This window comes from Lepidochelys kempii, chromosome 1, assembly GCF_965140265.1.
Source record: "Lepidochelys kempii isolate rLepKem1 chromosome 1, rLepKem1.hap2, whole genome shotgun sequence".
In the NCBI taxonomy this organism is placed as follows: domain Eukaryota; kingdom Metazoa; phylum Chordata; order Testudines; family Cheloniidae; genus Lepidochelys; species Lepidochelys kempii.
The window spans coordinates 3,943,074-3,961,674 of NC_133256.1; the positions used below are offsets into that span (position 1 = coordinate 3,943,074).

The 18,601-nt window shown below is 44.9% G+C and overlaps 2 protein-coding genes across 2 annotated transcripts; both read left to right on the forward strand.

Annotated features, from left to right (window-relative positions):
• The first annotated feature begins 715 nt into the window (after positions 1-715).
• Positions 716-5,205, forward strand: LOC140917679 (olfactory receptor 52P1-like). The gene is made up of 3 exons (XM_073361016.1): positions 716-829; position 1,140; positions 4,109-5,205. Exon 3 carries the CDS (start codon positions 4,153-4,155, stop codon positions 5,203-5,205), a length of 1,053 nt encoding a protein of 350 aa, XP_073217117.1. The 5' UTR covers positions 716-829; position 1,140; positions 4,109-4,152.
• Positions 5,206-16,058: 10,853 nt separating this feature from the next.
• LOC140917725 (olfactory receptor 52D1-like) lies at positions 16,059-16,997 on the forward strand. The gene has a single exon (XM_073361155.1). The coding sequence runs from the start codon at positions 16,059-16,061 to the stop codon at positions 16,995-16,997; it is 939 nt and encodes a 312-aa protein (XP_073217256.1).
• Positions 16,998-18,601: the final 1,604 nt, after the last annotated feature.

Sequence of the window (18,601 nt, forward strand, 5' to 3'; positions counted from 1 at the left end):
GAGGGAGTTTTATTCTTGTTTTTTGTAACTTTGAAGCTGAGCCCAGTCGGGAATCCTCTGTGTTTTACTTTTTTATTTACTCTGTAAAGTTACCTTCCATCCTGATTTTCCAGGTGTGATTCTTTTACTTAAAAAAAAAAAAAAAAAAAGTTCTCCTTTTAAGAACCTGATTGATTTTCAGGGTCCTAAAAAGCCAGGGGTTTCCTCTGTGCTCACTTTGTAACCAATTGGCTAGTATATTTTTCTCAAGCCTCCCCAGGAAAGGGGTGAAGGGGTTTCCGGGGAATATTTTGGGGAAACAAGGGCTCAAAGTGACCCTTTTTTCCTGGATTTTTGTCTAAATCACTTGGTGGTGGTAGCAATACCATCCAAGGACAAGGAAATGATTTGTGCCTTTGGGGAATTTTTCACCTATGCTGGTAGAAATACGCTTAGGGGGTGTTTCATGCGGGACCCCACATCTGTACCCCAGAGCTCAGGGTGGGGAGGGAACCCTGACAGCCGGTGACCCAGGTTTTGAGAGGGAACTGTGTAACTGGCTTCCTGGAGGGGAGCAGTCCCACAGCTTACTTCTCAGGGACAGAGGAAGGGGTGACGGAGGGTACCCCAATCCAGGTCCCAGTTTTTCAGGACGCTATTTCTGATACTTTTTTTTGAAAATATCTGTGTCTCTTTACATCTAGTTGCAGCTCCAATGCCTGTGATAACGGAAGAATTGAGACCAGGAAGTTGCCAGGTGGTAGTCTGTGAGAATACAAATGCCCCAACTGACAGAGAAGGGGGTGTCTTCCCCCATGCTAGTGAGTCGTGGGAAAGCTGCTGGGAAAAAGTTGTGTCTGATCAAAGGGTAAACACAGCCAGCCCAGGGAGCTCAGATCACCATCCTCTAGGGAAAGGTGGCAAAGAGCCAGCCAATGTGCAGGATCCCCCTGAAAAACTATCTTCCCAGACCCTGAGGCACCAAAATTCCAGAGACACAAATAAATTAATTAAATTACCTTATGGTAAGTCTAGTTCATAGTTAATAGCTGCAAACAGATTTAAATCTGATCATAGCATAGAAACCTGGTTTGCAGTGTCTGAATGGGGAAACTGAGGCACACCACCTGTCAAGGTTCCTTCCCCACTCTGAACGCTAGGGTACAGATGTGGGGACCTGCATGAAAAACCTCCTAAGCTTATCTTTACCAGCTTAGGTCAAAACTTCCCCAAGGTACAAAATATTCCACCCTTTGTCCTTGGATTGGCTGCTACCACAACCAAACAAATACTGGTTACTGGAGAAGAGCTGTTTGGAAATGTCTTTCCCCCCAAAATACTTCCCAAAACTTTGCACCCCACTTCCTGGACAAGGTTTGGTAAAAAGCCTCACCAATTTGCCTAGGTGATTACAGACCCAGACCCTTGGATCTTAAGAACAATGAGCAATCCTCCCAACACTTGCACCCCCCCTTTCCTGGGAAATGTTGGTTAAAAAGCCTCACCAAGTTGTATAGGTGACCAGAGACCCAAACCCTTGGATCTGAGAACAATGGAAAAATATTCAGTTTTCTTACAAGGAGACTTTTAATAAAAATAGAAGTAAATAGAAGTAAAGAAATCACCTCTGTAAAATCAGGATGGTAGATACCTTACAGGGTAATTAGATTCAAAACATAGAGAACCCCTCTAGGCAAAACCTTAAGTTACAAAAAAGATACACAGACAGGAATAGTTATTCTATTCAGCACAATTCCTTTCTCAGCCATTTAAAGAAATCATAATCTAATACGTACCTAGCTAGATTACTTACTAAAAGTTCTAAGACTCCATTCCTGGTCTATCCCTGGCAAAGACCCAGCATACAGACAGACTGAGACCCTTTGTTCCTCTCCCTCCTCCCAGCTTTTGAAAGTATCTTGTCTCCTCATTGGTCATTTTGGTCAGGTGCCAGCGAGGTTACCTTTAGCTTCTTAACCCTTTACAGGTGAGAGGAGTTTTCCCCTTCACTTTATATTTATGACACCGCCTCATGGCCTTGAAGGCTGGGTGCCAAGAGAGCGATAACACACCCTGCCTTTGAGCTAGTCGGTGGCTAACCCTCTTGGAGCAAACTAAGGGGGGAGGTGAGACATTCTCTATCACCGGGGAGCATCCTGTAACCGCCATAGTCCTCATTTTCATATAAACATGATTTTACATAGAAAACATGCCTTGTAAGGTATCAGGGAAAGGTTATGATCTGTTGCAATCATGCCTCTATCCATACATGTGTATCATTAATGAATATGGAGTTATGATTATGGTGTTGTATGGTGGTCACTAAAACATGCTGTAAATTGGGGAATAAGTCAGATATTAGCTCTCCAGAGGCAACAGCAAGGAAAGTGACCAATCCCCAGGCAGGGTGTCAAACAACCCATCAAGAGCCCTTGTCCAGCAAGGGAGCTCCAATGCAATGACTCACATGCACGAAGCTCCACAGAGGGAATTGCTCAACCTTGCTTGGAGAGACTCAGCAATGCCCCCCAGACATGCCTGGACTTGTGCCCCCCAAGCACATGGATTGAGGCTATAAAACAGACAGAGCGGACACATACTGGGCCCTTCTCCTGCCCCCACTGAGAAGAAGACAAGACTCCAACAGGGGAGATTGGCCCAGGTTTACACAGGAAACTTGTATATTAAGGACTGCAATATTCAGTGGGGTGAGAAAAATCCTTAATCTAGATGTTGCCCAGTCTAATAGGATTGAGAGTTTAGACAGTGTGCTTACATTTCCTTTTCTTTTGGTAACCACTCTGACTTTTTGCCTATCACTGAATATCACTTAAATTCTATCTTTGTACTTAATACATTTGTTGTTTATTCTACCTGAAGCAGTGTGTTTGGTTTGAAGCATGTAAGAGACTCCCCTTGGGATAAAAAGCCTGGGGCATTTCCATTTCTTTCTTAAACTGACAAACTCACATAAGCTTGGAGTGCCCTGCGGGCACACCTGCACACTGCAAAAGTAAGGTTGTGTCTGGGAAAGGAGATATTGGCTAGTGTCATTCGGTTGCATAATCCAAAGAGCAGTTTACATGTCAAAGACTGAGCGTGAACAGCCCAGGAGTGGGGTTCTCACAGCTGAGCAGGGTAAGGCTGGCTACCAAAGCTAAGGACTGGGGTGACCAACCAGATCACCAGTCCAGATAACACCAGAGGGGAACATCACAGGGTTGCAAAGCAGCATGTAGGTGGACAGGTGGGCAGTGCTGTTGAAATTATTTTTTTCTTTGTGTTTGTTGGTCCAAGGCCAACTTTGGGACCTTTCGTGGTGCAGAGTGTGTTTGGGGAGTTTCAGGGTCTCTTTCCCATGGCAAGCCACAGAACTACAATCTGGGTGTCACAAGTTTTACTCAGTTTTGTTTCCATTTGTTGTTGTTCTGTAACTTCAGGCATTTCACTGGTAGAAATAACATTTGATATTTTTGTAACAATGTACCCCATATTGTTCATTGTGATATGATGATATGATGATATGATTATAGCATAATTATGATACAGTTTATGCAAGATGGGTCATGTAAGATGTTATTGGAAAAGTTATGACTTTCTGAATATGGTTATCCTATTTGTATGTATTGATGATTTTGGTCAAAAGTTCTGAATTTTGATGACTTCCCTGTATTTCAAATGTAGTTACAAGTGAGTAACGCCCACTAGGGAACTTGATGTCAGTCTCGATAGATGGTTGGGAAGGGCCTATTCAGGGCAATGAGACTTTGGGGGAAACAATAGGCCTTTAGAGAAACTTATCTCCCACCTGGTGAGCCTCCCTGAGAATGCTTCAGACAGACTATACGTAGTGGATGCTATGACTCTAAAAGGCCATGTGACCAGGCCACATAACTCTGGACTCCATTTTGGGGAGTCTGTAATCTTCCCACAAACGAGTCTGGAAACCAAGTTTTGAAACAAACGGTTCCCTCCGTATTCTAGATCTATGGAAAGCAGGGAGTGACATCGTCGGTAGTTCTTCACTCCTCACTCAAGAAGACTCCGAGAATGTTCATAACTATAACATATTTACCATATTATTTTTTACAAATAAGAACCCCCTTGCTGTGCTTTTCTCCCTTTACAGGCACCTTGAGCATTTCTGAGTCATATCGATGCATCAACTGCTTCATGGCACCTTTCAACTTCACCCACTCTGACACTTCAACTTTCATCCTAACGGGCATCCCTGGCCTGGAGGCTGCCCACATCTGGATTTCCATCCCTTTCTTTACATTCTACATTGTCAGCCTGTTGGGAAATGTCACGCTTCTGTCTGTTGTAGGTAAGGAACAGACTCTGCAGAAGCCGATGTACCTCCTGCTCTGCATGCTGGCACTTACAGACATTGCCACACCTACCTTTGTTGTGCCAAAGGCACTGGGCATATTTTGGTTCAATTTGAAAGGCATTACTGTGGCTGGCTGCCTCACCCAGATGTTCTTCCTCCACACGATTTCTGTGATGCACTCATCCACCCTCGTGACAATGGCCTTCGATCGCTACGTTGCCATATGTAACCCTCTGAGATATGCCACCATCCTCAGCAATGCACAAATAGCTAAGCTAGGGCTTGTAGGTTTCATAAGAGCTGTTCTCTTCATTCTGCCCCTGCCCCTGCTCCTGAGTCAGCAGACATTCTGTGCCAACCGCATTATCCCCCACACGCAATGCGAGCACATAGCTATGGTGAAGATGGTGTGTGGGGACATCAGAGTCAGCAGGATATATGGTTTTGTGCTAATGTTTGTAATCAATGGGTTTGACCTTATGCTCATTGCCCTGTCCTACAGTCTGATCATCAGGGCCGTCCTCAGAATCTCCTCTCATAAAGCCCACCAGAAAGCCCTTAACACTTGCACAGCCCACATCTGTGTGATGCTGACATATTATACCCCTACCTTCTTCTCCATTCTTACACACCACTTTGGTCAAGGCATCCCACCCTATGTTCATATCATCTTAGCTGACCTCTATCTCCTCATCCCTCCCATGCTCAACCCTATCATTTATGGGGTCAAAACGAAAGAGCTTCGTGACAAAGTAGTCAAATACACCTGCAGAAATTCTGCAGACACAAAGTTCACGCAAAGTTCTGCAGACACAAGACACGATATCACCTCAGGCCTGCAGTGTCCATCAGGGAACTGTCAAATTGTCAGAGAGTATGTGAACCAGCACTAAGTGGGATGCGGTTTGGGAGGAAGACCAGAAGTTCTGTGAGCGCCATGGTTCCCCAGTTACCCCTGGCATGGAGGAAGAGTATGCTCACAAACAATCTGTAAAAAAAGTCAGCCTTCCTTGACTGTGCAGTTCTTACGAGTTGTACTCCTAGCAGAAGGAAAATCCTTTCACCAGAAAAGGGTTAAGAAGCTAAGGTAACCTCGCTGGCACCTGATCCAAAATGACCAATGAGGGACAAGGTACTTTCAAATCTGGAGGGGGGGAAAGCATTTGTCTGTCTGTGTGATTCCGTTGCTGGGAACAGATCAAGGATGCAAGCCCTTCAACTCCTGTACAGTTAGTAAGAAATCTAGCTAGAAAATGCTTTTGGATTTCTTTGTTTTGACTTGGAAATTCACTGTCCTGGAAGACATAGAATCATAGAATATCAGGGTTGGAAGGGACCTCAGGAGGTCATCTAGTCCAACCCGGACCAATCCCCAATTTTTGCCCCGATCCCTAAATGGCCCCCTCAAGGATTGAACTCACAACCCTGGGTTTAGCAGGCCAATGCTCAAACCACTGAGCTATACCTCCCCCTTATATATATATACCACAAAGACATGTGTATTCCTGTTTTTTGTATCTTTTTGTAACTTAAGGTTTTGCCTAGAGGGATTCTCTATGTTTTGAATCGGACTGCCTGAATCGGTCCATGGGCCTGCATTCACCACAACCCTCCACAGCATCCAGAATGTGTTCACCCGGGGAGGGATATCCTGGCCCACAACACAATTTTTTTCAGGAAGAGGGGCAGACCAGTTGAATAGTCATGACTAAGGTTTTTTGTCACAGATAGTTGTAGTAAAAGTCACCAACAGGTCACGAGGGTCTGCGGGGGAGACTGAAATGGGGAAGATTAAAGCCTCATCAGGAGTATAACAGCCTGAGCCATTTCAGTGTGACAGCCTGAGACATTTCAGTGTGGTGGTATTTTAGGTAGGTGTGCCCTGCTGGGGTATGAAGATGGTGGTTAAGGAATCAAACAGCTGCTACATCTTGATCTTTCATCAGGCTACAGTCCCTCCTCCATGCTTGCATCACAGGTGCCTGGGGGCCTAATTTGGGCACAAAAGAGTTTAGAGTGTGACATGCTCCCAGTTCAATCTTTGTGTCTTACATATTTCCAGGAGTTCTCTTGTATGGGGAGTGAGGCCACTAGATGATGTTACACCCCCCCTTATATAGCTTTAATCCATGGTGGGAATCCTGTGTTCCAAAATCAGTTCCCGGTCCAGCTTGTGGAAAAATACAGGTACCCAAAATGGAGTTCAGTGTCACTTGCTCTGGTCACACAACCTTGACTGCCCTGCTGACTCACAGCAGCCATTATCCATCGTCTCTATGGAGTGTTCTCAGAAAGGCTCACTCAGTGGGGATAAGCTTCTCATGAAGCCTATTGTTTCCCCTAATGTCCCAGACCCTGAATAGGCCCTTTACCACCAGCTATCTAGACAGGAAGCATTTTGCCTCGTGGGAGTCACGAAGCTGTAACTCATTTTCAAATACAGATACATCATCAATATTCATAATTTCCCATACAAAAACGATACAGGCACACAAACAGGACAGTCCTTTTTAGGAAATCATAACTTTTCCTGTTACAACTGACAAGACAGATATGCCAGAATTATATCAAAATTATACAAATATGAAGAATATGGGGTGCAGTGTCCCAGTGAGTTTATAAGGAGGATTCCCTCCTACGCTTTTAAAAGACTCAGATGATAGCTGTAAAGCACATTCGAAAATATAATCCTAACTCAACATACAAAATCTTGGGGACTAAATTAGCTATTACTCCTCAAGAAAGAGATCTTGGGGTCATCGTAGATAGTTTTCTGAAAACATCAGCAGTCAAAAAAGCTAACAGAATGTTCAGGACCATTAGGAAAGGGACAGGAAAAAAGACAGAAAATATAACAATGCCACTACATAAATACAACACCATGAACACTTTGTGCAGTTCTGGTCACCTCATCTCAAAAAAGACATATTGGAAAAGGAAAAGGTACAGAAAAAGGGAACAAAAATGATTCGGGGTCTAGAACAGCTTCCATCTGAGGAGAGACTAAAAAGATTAGGACATTTCAGCTTGGAATTGAGACAACTAAGGAGGGGTATGATAGTGACATTTAAAACCATGAATGGTGTGGAGAAAGAGAATATGGAAGTCTTGTTTCCTTCTTCACGTAAGGAAATAACCGGGGTCAACCAAGAAATAATAGGCAACAGGTTGAAAACAAAGAAAAAGAAGTAGTATACACAACACACAGACAACCTGTGGAACTCATTGGCAGGGGATTTTGTGAAGGCCAAATATATAACAGGGTTCAAAGAGAACTAGATAAAGGTATGCAGGATATGTCCATCAATGGCTGTTAACCAAGATGTTCCAGGATGCACCCCCATGTTCTGGGTGTCCCTAGCCCCTGACTGCCAGATGATGGCAGTGGATGACAAGAAATGGATCCCTCGATAATAGCCCTGTTCCATTCTTTCCCTCTGAAGCACATGATATTGGCCCCTATCAGAAGACAGGACCGGAGATATTGGGTAGAGTCATTCACTTGCAGAGAGCTGGGAGCAGCTTACATGCCAGAGGCTGTGTGTGGACATCCAAGGAGTAGGGGTTCTTACAGCAGAGCAGGGTACGGCTGGCTCCCAGAGTCAAGGATTGGAGAGGCCTAGCAGATCACCGGTCCAGATAACACCAGAGGGGAATATCACATTTACATTGTGCAAATCCCTATGCAGTGTAAGACAGTATAATTTTGGGGTTATACTCCGGAGGTGGGTGGGGGGAAATGAGCCTTGGGAGCTGAGAAATCGGCTGGGGTCTGCTGTTTATACTTAGGAGATTAGCTAAACTCTCAAGAAGCTCTGCTTCAGTGTGTGGCACCATCTGCTCTAGGGTTGGTGATCACAGAGCCAGGAGAAGCTGAATCTCCAGCAAAGCAGTGTGAAACAGGGCCAGGCCAGTTCCGTGGTTAGAGGGGTGCAGCAGTTCTCATGGCTCCCAGACTGCACCCCAGGGGTGACAACCCATCCATCTTACACCCTCTGGACCCCAAATTTGGCTGCAAGGCACCTATGACGCAAATATGGGGTAGGGACAGTAGCCCAAACAGGAGATCCAGATATAGCAGTTATTTGATTCCTGTAACACAATGTTCTCACTCAAGCAGGGCACACCTACTGACCTACCTCTGAGCACAGGGTTACACTAGATGACCTCCTGAGGTCCTAACCAACCCTGATATTCTATGAGTCTATGAAAATACATCACACTCAAATAGCCCCAGGGTAATAGATCAGGCAAATTCCATGCCTCTTCTCTCGTAAAAAGTGGGATATCATGTGAGATGAAGTCCGGGTCCTTTTAGCACAGGAAGAGAGGAAGGAATAACACAGTCAATGGAGAAGTCCCATTCGGCTAGCTCTGACCCAGGATATCATAACCCATTTCTGCACCAATCTGTGAAAGGTCAACACAGAATTGAAATGTGATGCCTCCCTGATGCAGAGAGTAGATTAACCATTAAAACAGTTGGCAGCTGTCAGACATAAAACAAGTTAACACCTCCCAAGGGCCACTGGCAAATACCATTGATGTCAGAATCCTGGGAGAAGAAAGCCTTTTACACGCATTTCAGCTTGCATCAGTTCAGGATCATGTAATTTGCCTGTGACAGGGTGGCACTGATTTTTCAGAGGCGAAGGGAATGGCTATTACAGCTGCATGGGTGCTGTGCAGTGGTACAATGCTACCATCAACTGAAATGAGTTTCTGGCCCCCAATCTTGTGGCAGCGTTCCCAGTGAGTGCAGGTGGAAGTGCACTACACACAGGAAAGAAATCTATCACCATGTGCTGCACTGAACCGTTCGCAAACTGCATTTTGCTCTGTAAATCTGAGCCCCTGTTATTGGCAAATCATTTCTTCACTCCCAGGGGGGCTCTCAGGCTGAAGTTCTCTAGGGTCTATTTTCTGCTTTTCCCGCTGCTCACAGAGTCCAGGGAATTCTACGGGAGTCCTGGGCAACCTGACAGTTCGCGGGGAGTGTTCAGGGGGATCATAAAGGTCGCTGTGCAGCATGTGAAGTGTCATCCATGTAACATTCACACACTGATTCTCAAGCCTCTGCCTTGCAGTAGCCGTAAGGAGATTTCCCTTCTCTGCTGAGTGGGATTGTGGTGACTTGCCTGTTTCTGTATTAAGGTTAGTGCTGAGGGATCAGGAAGGATTCCAGGGTTCAAGTCAAGAACCAACTGGGCAGGAATTCACCAGCAGGGTGACTTGAGTTGTTTAGTATTGTCAGAAACACCATGGGATTTACCTGGAAATTTGGAACTACAAATGTATTGGAAAGAGTTTAGACAAATATTTGTTTTTAAATTTAGTTCCTTTTCTCTTACTGTGTCCTTCTATCTATCTCAGTAACTTCCTTTTTTGTGCTGTGTGGTTTTTCCTCTGGTTCGCTCAAGTTTTGCAATTCAGCAACATCACTGCCCTGTTAGGAAGTGCAGCCAAAGCCTCTGCAGAGTGTATTTGTGCAACCAGATGTTTCACAACAAGAATGGGCCACACACTGGCTATGTTCTGCTCTCACATTCTGTCTTCACTGGGTCACTCCAGATTGACACTGACCTCTCTGAGAGCAAAATCAGGGCTTCTGTGTTTTGAAATTCCCAACTTTCATTCCCGGTCTCAGAACACCCCATGAACTGGGGGTTTCCCCTCAGACCCTTTCAGCACCCTAACAGAATCGCACTTTCTGCAGCAGGACCCAAAGCCGTGATTTTCACTGCCAGGAGCCAAAATTTAAACACTCAGGGTGAATCTGGTCTCCTTTGAGTTCAAAGGCCAAATTCCCAACAGATCCAGGAGTTCCCCATAATCCATACGTAGTGACTTAAATAAATGCCCTGATTTAAATCGCCACTGAGTCTCCAGTGATTTCATGTGGAGTTCTTCTGTGGCCTCTAAGGACGGGTGAGCTTCTTAGGACCCAAGAAGAACTTACAGGAAAGTTGCTGATATCTCAAACACACAGGCTTAAACCTTCAAAACAATTAGGATAACATTTTTTTCAAGGGGGGAGAGGGGTCTGCTCTCTCTGAGCCCCTGCATCTCTGTTTCTGGAGAGGATGAAAAACAAGAAGGCAGTAAAATTAAAAGCACATTTCTGGCTTAGAGGTGGTGTTGCAAATGTCCCTGGGGGAGGTCCAGAAATGCACAGTGTGTGGGGCGGTGGGGGTGGGACAACAGGACATGCAGTATCCAGATCAGAGTGACTTGGAGTCCTGAAATTATGGAAAATGGGGAATGGACGTCCTCCCCAATGCATAGCCCAAAGAGGCATCATGAGGCCTCCTGTGTCCGGGAGGTGTCTCAGCCTGGAATGTAAAGTGGACAACACTGTAGCAGATTGTCTCTGACACCGTCCCCGTCTGGACCATCCTTCGTCCTGTGAGAACGTGCAGTGGCTAAGGACAGTCAGGAGGAGGCAGAAGCAGAAGATCTCAAAAGGTGCTATCAGTGTAATTCCACTCATCACCTGAGGAATAAATGCCCTGTGCTAGGAGGAAGCAGGCAACCAATAGCTCATGTTAGTTCTTCTGTTCTCACCACAGAAACTCCCGAAGCAACAAAAAAATGATCATACTGATTTTGTGAGCTTAGCCTCTGCAGAACCAGACATGGAGCATGTTAACGCTCTCCAAATGGATGGCAGGGAGTACTTGGGGCAGAGGGATACATAGGCCCCGATTTCTCTGATGAAGCAGAGTGTGGTCCCAAAGGCCAGTATGCTACCTGGCCAAATGGCTGAGATTGTGAGGGTGGGTGAAAGCAGATTCCTCATACCACTAGGTAAAATCCTTGTAGTGTGGGAAGGTCTGGAAAGTGTTTGGATTGTGGAGATTGGAACACCTCTTAGTCGACCTGCTCCTTGGTCATGTTTTTTTTTTGTGTAGCTCAGCTTAAAGTATTTGCCTGCCGCAGGAGGGAGTTTTATGCTGGGACCCCTGAGACAAAGGGTAAGATCTCAGGAACTGCTGAGAGAATTGGAGAGAGTCTCCTTGATTCTTCTTCAGCAGGGGGAAGCCACATGCTTCCAGGCGGGAGGGTGGTTTAGAACAACTCCTGCACTCAAGCTGGAGGAAACATCACATCAGGAAGGGATGGGGTGCAATACCTGTCAGGGAGAGAACTGTCCAGGTTGTTAGCTTCCAGCAGGTCACAGCTGAACCAGAGTCAAACTCTAGGGAGCATGGAGGAATGTGTCCCAGAGGAGAGCCTAGAGAAGGGGCAGGGAATCTCAGAAACCACTGAGGTGAATGAGGATTCCTGTCACTCTGTAACACACGGAAGCAGGGTGCTTCCAAGTAGGTGAGGGGACTGAGACTAGGCAACATGCCCTCAGGCAGAGAGGCAAGGGAGATGTTGTCAGTGAGTAAGAAAACTGTCCCAGTTGTTAGCTGGCAGAGTTTTGCAGCAGAAGAAAAGAAAGAACCCTTCCTGTGGAGCACACAGAAATGTGTCTTAGGAGGGGACCCAGAGGAGGAAACTGGGGAAGGAATAGTGGGTGTACACTAATGTCTCCTCACTCGTCACTTGGGGCATAATGCCGAGGACACTAGAAGGAAGGCTGTATCAGCATCTGGGAACCCAGGTACACAGACTGTGTCATAAATATAAAGGGAAGGGTAACAACCTTGATGTATGTGGTAACATAAAATCCCTCCTGTCCAGAGGTACAGAATCCCTTTACCTGTAAGGGGTTAAGAACCTCCAATAACCTGGTTGGCACCTGGCCAACAAGACCAAAAAGGAAAGAAGATACTTTCAAATCTGGGGTGGGAGGGGGAAGAGCTTTTGTTTGTGCTCTCTCTGTGTGTTCCCTCTCTGGATAGAGAGAGAGAGAGATCAAACTAGTAAACAATCTCCTGAAATGATACATCTAAAATTACAGAAATTGTAAGTAAAGGCAAGGAAATGCCTTTGTTATCTTTTGTTTTAGCTTGTGAATTTTCCATATGCTAAGAGGGAGTTTTATTCTTGTTTTTCGTAACTTTGAAGCTGAGCCCAGACGGGAATCCTCTGTGTTTTACTTTTATATTTACTCTGTAAAGTTACCTTCCATCCTGATTTTCCAGGTGTGATTCTTTTGCTTTTTGAAGAGAAAAAAATTCTTCTTTTAAGAACCTGATTGATTTTCAGGGTCCTAAAAAGCCAGGGGTTTTGTCTGTGCTCACTTTGTAACCAATTGGTTAGTATATTATTCTCAAGCCTCCCCAGGAAAAGGGGTGAAGGGGATTCCGGGGAATATTCTGGGGAAACAAGGGCTCCAAGTGGCCCTTTTTCCTGGATTTTTCTTTAAATCACTTGGTGGTGGCAGCAATTCTGTCCAAGGACAAGGAAATGATTTGTTTCTTGGGAATTTTTCACCTATGCTGGTAGAAATACACTTACAGGGTGTTTCATGTCGGACCCCACATCTGTACCCCAGAGCTCAGAGTGGGGAGGGAACCTTGACAGCCAGTGACCCAGGTTTTGAGAAGGAACTTTGTAAATTCTGTCCTGGATGGGAGCAGTCCCACAGCTTACTTCTCAGGGACAGAGGAAGGGGAGGCGGAGGGTACCCCAATCCAGGTCCCATTTTTTCAGGACGCTATTTTTGATACTCTTTTTGGAAAATATCTGTGTCTCTTTACATCTAGATGCAGCTCCAACACCTCTGATAATGGAGGAATTGAGACCAGGAAGTTGCCAGGTGGTAGTTTGTGGGAATACAAATGGTCCAACTGACATAGAAGGGGATGTCTTCCCCCATGCTGGTGAGACACAGAAAGCAGTCGTGGGAAAGCTGCTGGCGTCTGATCAAAGGATAAACACACCTAGCCCACAGAGCTCAGATCACTGTCCTCTAGGAAAAGGGGGCAAAGGGCCAGCCAATGTGCAGGGTCCCCCTGAAAAAAATATCTTGCTAGAACCTGAGGCACCAATATTCCAGAAACATTATTAAATTCAGAGCCCACAAAGATGGGAACACTGGAGGGAAAGACAAGCCATTGACTGATTACCTGGGAGAGAGTCAAAGGACACCATGGGTAATGAACAAAGTAACCTCACACTACAGTATCTGAACAGAGGGTGTGGTAGCATAAAGATACTTGTAAACACCCATCTGTGATAAAAAAAAAGTATGAACATAAAGTTTTGGGATAAGAATTTTATGACTGATGTTAAACCTTATGATAAGTCTAGTTCATAGTTAATAGCTGTAAACAGATTTAAATCTCATCACAGCAGAGAAACCTGGTTTGCAGTGTCTGAATGGGGAAACTGAGGCACACCGCCTCATGGCCTTGAAAGCTGGGTGCCAAGAGAACTATAACACACCCTGCCTTTGAGGTAGTCGGTGGCTAACCCTCTTGTAACAAACTAAGGGGGGAGGGGAGACATTCTCTATCATCAGGGAGCATACTGTAACCACCATAAACCTCATTTTCATATAAACATGATTTTACTTATGAAGCATGCCTTGTAAGGTCTCAGGGGAAAGGTTATGATCTGCTGAAAGTCATGTCTCTGTCCATACATGTGTATCATTAATGTATATGGAGTTATGAGAATGGTGTTGTATGGTGGTCACTAAAACATGCTGTGAGTTGGGGAATCAGCCAGATATTAGCTCCCAAGAGGCAACAGCAAGGAAAGTGACTAATAGCGGGGCAGGGTGTCAAACAACCCATCAACAGCCATTGTCCAGCAAGGGAGCTCCAATAAAATGATTCACGTGCATGAGACTTGGAGACGTCTACACCCCAAAATATCCCCCCAAGTCCTATACCCCCTTTCCTGGGGAAGGCTTGATAAAAATTCTCACTAACTTGCATAGATGAACACAGACACAAACCCTTGGATCTTAAGAACAATGAAAAAGCAATCAGGATCTTAAAAGAAGAATTTTAATTAAAGAAAAAGTAAAAGAATCACCTCTGTAAAATCAGGATGGTAAATACCATACAGGGTAATCAGATTCAAAACATAGAGAATCCCTCTAGGCAAAATCTTAAGTTACAAAAAGACACAAAAACAGGAATATACATTCCATTCAGCACAGCTTACTTACGAGCCATTTAAACAAAAGGAAATCTAATGCATTTCTAGCTAGATTACTTACTAACAAGTTCTAATACTCTTTTCCTGTTCTGCTCCTGACAAAAGCATCACATAGACAGACAGACTCTTTGTTCCCCCAATCCTCACTCCAGCTTTGAAAGTATCTTCTCTCCTCATTGGTCATTTTGGTCAGGTGCCAGTGAGGTTATCTTAGTTTCTTAACCCTTTACAGGTGAAGGGGTTTTGCCTCTGGCCAGAAGGGATTTTATAGTTCTGTATACAGAGAGGTGGTTACCCTTCCCTTTATATTTTGACAGTGTGCTTACATTTTTGTTTGTTTGTTTTGGTAACCACTCTGACTTTTTGCCATCACTTAATATCTCTTAAAATCTATCTTTGTAGTTAATACATTTGTTGTTTATTCTACCTGAAACAGTGTGTTTGGTCTGAAGCGTGTAAGAGACTCCCCTTGGGATAAAAAGCCTGGTGCATCTCAATTTCTTTCTTAAACTGACAAACTCATATTAACTTGCAGTGTCCTGCGGGCATACCTGGACACTGCAAGAGGGAGGTTTCTTGTGTTGTGTCTTGGACTGGAGATATTGGCTAGTGTCTTTCGGTTGCACAATCCAAGGAGCAGCTTACATGCCAGAGCCTGTGAGTGAAGAGCCCAGGAGTGGGGGTTCTCATAGCTGAGCAGGGGAAGGCTGGCTCCCAGAGTCAAGGACTGGGGTGACCTAACAGATCACCAGTCTAAATAACACCAGAGGACAACGTCATAGGGTCGCAGAGCATCATGTAGGTGGACAGGTGGACAGTGTTGCTGAAATTATTTTTTTCTTTGTGATTGTTGGTCCAAGGCCAACTTTGGGACCTTTCTTGGTACAGAGTGCATTTGGGGAGTTTTAGGGTCTCTTTCCCCTGGCAAGTCACAAAACTACAATCTGGGTATCACAAACTTTACTCAGTTTTGTTTCCAATTGTTGTTGTTATGTAACTTCAGGCATTTCACTGGTAGAAATAACCATTGATATTTTTGTGACAATGTACCCCATTGCAAGACGGGTTATGTAAGATGTCATTGGAAAAGTTATGACTTTCTGAATATGATTATCCTTTTTGTATGCATTTATGATTTTTGTCAGAAGTTCTGAATATTGACTACTTCTCTGCATTTCACATGTAATTACAACTGGGTAACGCCCACTAGGGAACTTGGTTTCAGTCTAGATCGCTGGTTGGGAACAGCCTATTCAGGGCAATGAGACATTGGCAGAAACAATAGGCCTTCAGAGAAAGTTATCTCCCACCTGTTGAGCCTCCCTGAGAATGCTTCAGACAGCCTATACATAATGGATGCTATGAATCTAGAAGGCCATGTGACCAGGCCACATAACTCTGGACTCCATCTTGGGGAGTCTTTAATTTTCCCACAAACTAGTCTGGAAACCAAGTTTTGAAACAAACGGTTCCCGCCATATGCTAAAGCTATAGAAAGCAGGGAGTGACATTGTCGGTGGTACTTCACTCCTCACTCAAGAAGACTCCGAGAATGTTAATAACTACAACTTATTTACCATATTATTTGTTATAAAGCACGTAACCCCCTTGCTGTGCTTCTCTCCCTTTACAGGCACCTTCATTCACACTCATTTCTGAGTCGTATAGATGCATCAACCGCCACATGGCAGCTTTCAACTTCACCAACTCTGATGCTTCAACTTTCATCCTAACGGGCATCCCTGGACTGGAGGCTGCCCACATCTGGATTTCCATCCCTTTCTTTACATTCTACATTCTCAGCCTGTTGGGAAATTTCACGCTTCTGTCTGTTGTAGGTAAGGAACAGACTCTGCAGAAGCCGATGTACCTGCTGCTCTGCATACTGGCACTCACAGACATTGCCACACCTACCTTCGTCGTACCAAAGGCACTGGGCATATTTTGGTTCAACTTGAAAGGCATTACTGTGGCTGGCTGCCTCTCCCAGATGTTCTTCCTCCACACGGTTTCTGTCATGCACTCAGCCACACTCATGACAATGGCCTTTGATCGCTACGTTGCCATATGTAACCCTCTGAGATATGCTGCCATCCTCAGTAATGCAGAAATAGCTAAGCTAGGGCTTGTAGGTTTGATAAGAGCTGTTCTCTTCATTCTTCCCCTACCCCTGCTCCTGAGTCAGCAGACATTCTGTGCCAACCGCATTATCCCGCACACGCAATGCGAGTACATAGCTGTGGTGAAGATGGTGTGTGGGGACATCACAGTCATCAAGATATACAGCTTGGTGCTAATGTTTGTAATCAATGGGTTTGACCTGACGCTCATTGCCCTGTCCTACAGTCTGATCATCAGGGCCGTCCTCAGAATCTCCTCTAAGAAAGGCCACCAGAAAGCCCTCAACACTTGCACAACCCACATCTCTGTGATGCTGACATATTATATTCCTGGACTCTTCTCCATTCTCACACACCACTTCGGTCAAGGCATCGCTCCCTATGTTCACATCATTTTGGCTGACCTCTATCTCCTCATCCCTCCCATGCTCAATCCTATCATTTATGGGGTCAAAACCAAAGAGCTTCGTGACAGAGTAGGCAAATACACCTGCCGAAGGTGATTACCTGGGGCCACTGACTTGAAACCTGTGTGACAAGAGGAGGAAAGCATATCTCCTCATTAATCAGGGGTGCACTGTCCCAGTTTGGTTGAGCTAAGGATTGTGGAAGTTCACAGTCTGAGAATTTCCTCCCAACCAACATCTCATCACTCCATCACTAAGCACTGCTCTTTCCACTGCTGAGTTACCTCTCTCTGACCATCACTTGACCTCTTTATTGTCACCCATCAGCCTCCCTTCCCACACACCCTGTTACTTAGCCTTTCCATGACTCTAAGCTATGTCTACACTACCGTGGTGTCAACCTACTCTCATCGTGTCAACCTACTCTATGCAACTCCAGCTACATGAATAAGGCAGCTGAAGTCGATGTACCTTAGGTCAAGTTACAGAGGGTTCTACATTGTGGCGAGGCGGAGAGGGGGCTGTCGATGGAGAAAATCTCCCATTGACTTATGTTACTCTTCTTCTTGGGGGCCAATTGCAGAGTGATCTGCTGTCGAGTTGGCGGGTTTTCACTAGACCTCCTAAATCGACCGCCGGTGAATTGATCTCAGATCATTGATCCCAGATGTAGTGTAGACCTGCCCTAAGACTACCATAAGACACTGTAGCATTTCGATGCAAAGTAGTTTTCCATTAGTCCCTCTGTGGTAATTGTTCTTGTCCAGTTTTACAAACAAGTTACACTTTCAGATAGCCAAAGAGAAAAAGAAAGAAAAGGCAATGCTGAAGTTCTTTATCACATGGACATTGTTTCGCTGAGCAAAATATACCTGATTTTTCTATGTTGAATCCATCACAAATCCTGGAGGATAATGCTAATGTTTCAGTGGGAAAGTCCAAATACAGGAAAGCTGCTATAGGAATTGAAGGCATTGTACCAGAGCTTACTGGTGAGAGTTAGGAAATGGTGTGTTTTTGAGAACTGGACTGCTGTATTTAACTATGACATCACCTTTAAGTAAAAATAATGTACTACTTTTGCAGTTGTTTTTGGAGTCAATTTTGGAGTGGAACAGACTATGAACTCTCTTTGCATCCTAGGGAGGGCTCTTTGTGCTATCCCCATGTGCACAGAGCAGGGTTTCTTGTTTCCGTGAACCTTTCCCTTTTTTGGTTTATTATTCTTACACTTGCTGTTTAATGAATTATATTTGGATTGAACTTAATTTAGTGATCAGGGGGTCAAGGAATCATCCAATGTGAAGGGAGTACCCTCTAGTGGGGACACTCTAGCTCCTATCCTAAGTGACCATGATGAAACTTTGGGTTCAGCCTCTCAGGAATCCTGGGCAGAGCCATGTCACCATTATGAGGATTCTGCCACATAGAGAATGGAAGGGGAGTTCTTGATGTCAGGCAGGCCTGGGGGAAAAGGGAGTGTGAGTTTTGACTCATAGCCTTTCCTCAGCGAATTCCCCTGGGGTAATGCAAAAGCCAGGAAAGTTCCCCACAGTACTTCCCCACTTACATTAGGGAACTAGGACAAACAGATGGGTTGGATTTTAGTGATGGGTAAAGAGATGTGTAACTTGTGAATTCTTCATAGAAATGATACAATCTGAAATGCATAACTTTGGGGAGCACACTTTCTGTGTAAG

Excerpts from the sequence above, each read along its gene's own strand:
- LOC140917725 (XM_073361155.1), top strand. The coding sequence starts at position 16,059 with ATGGCAGCTTTCAACTTCACCAACTCTGATGCTTCAACTTTCATCCTA.
- LOC140917679 (XM_073361016.1), top strand. The coding sequence starts at position 4,153 with ATGGCACCTTTCAACTTCACCCACTCTGACACTTCAACTTTCATCCTA.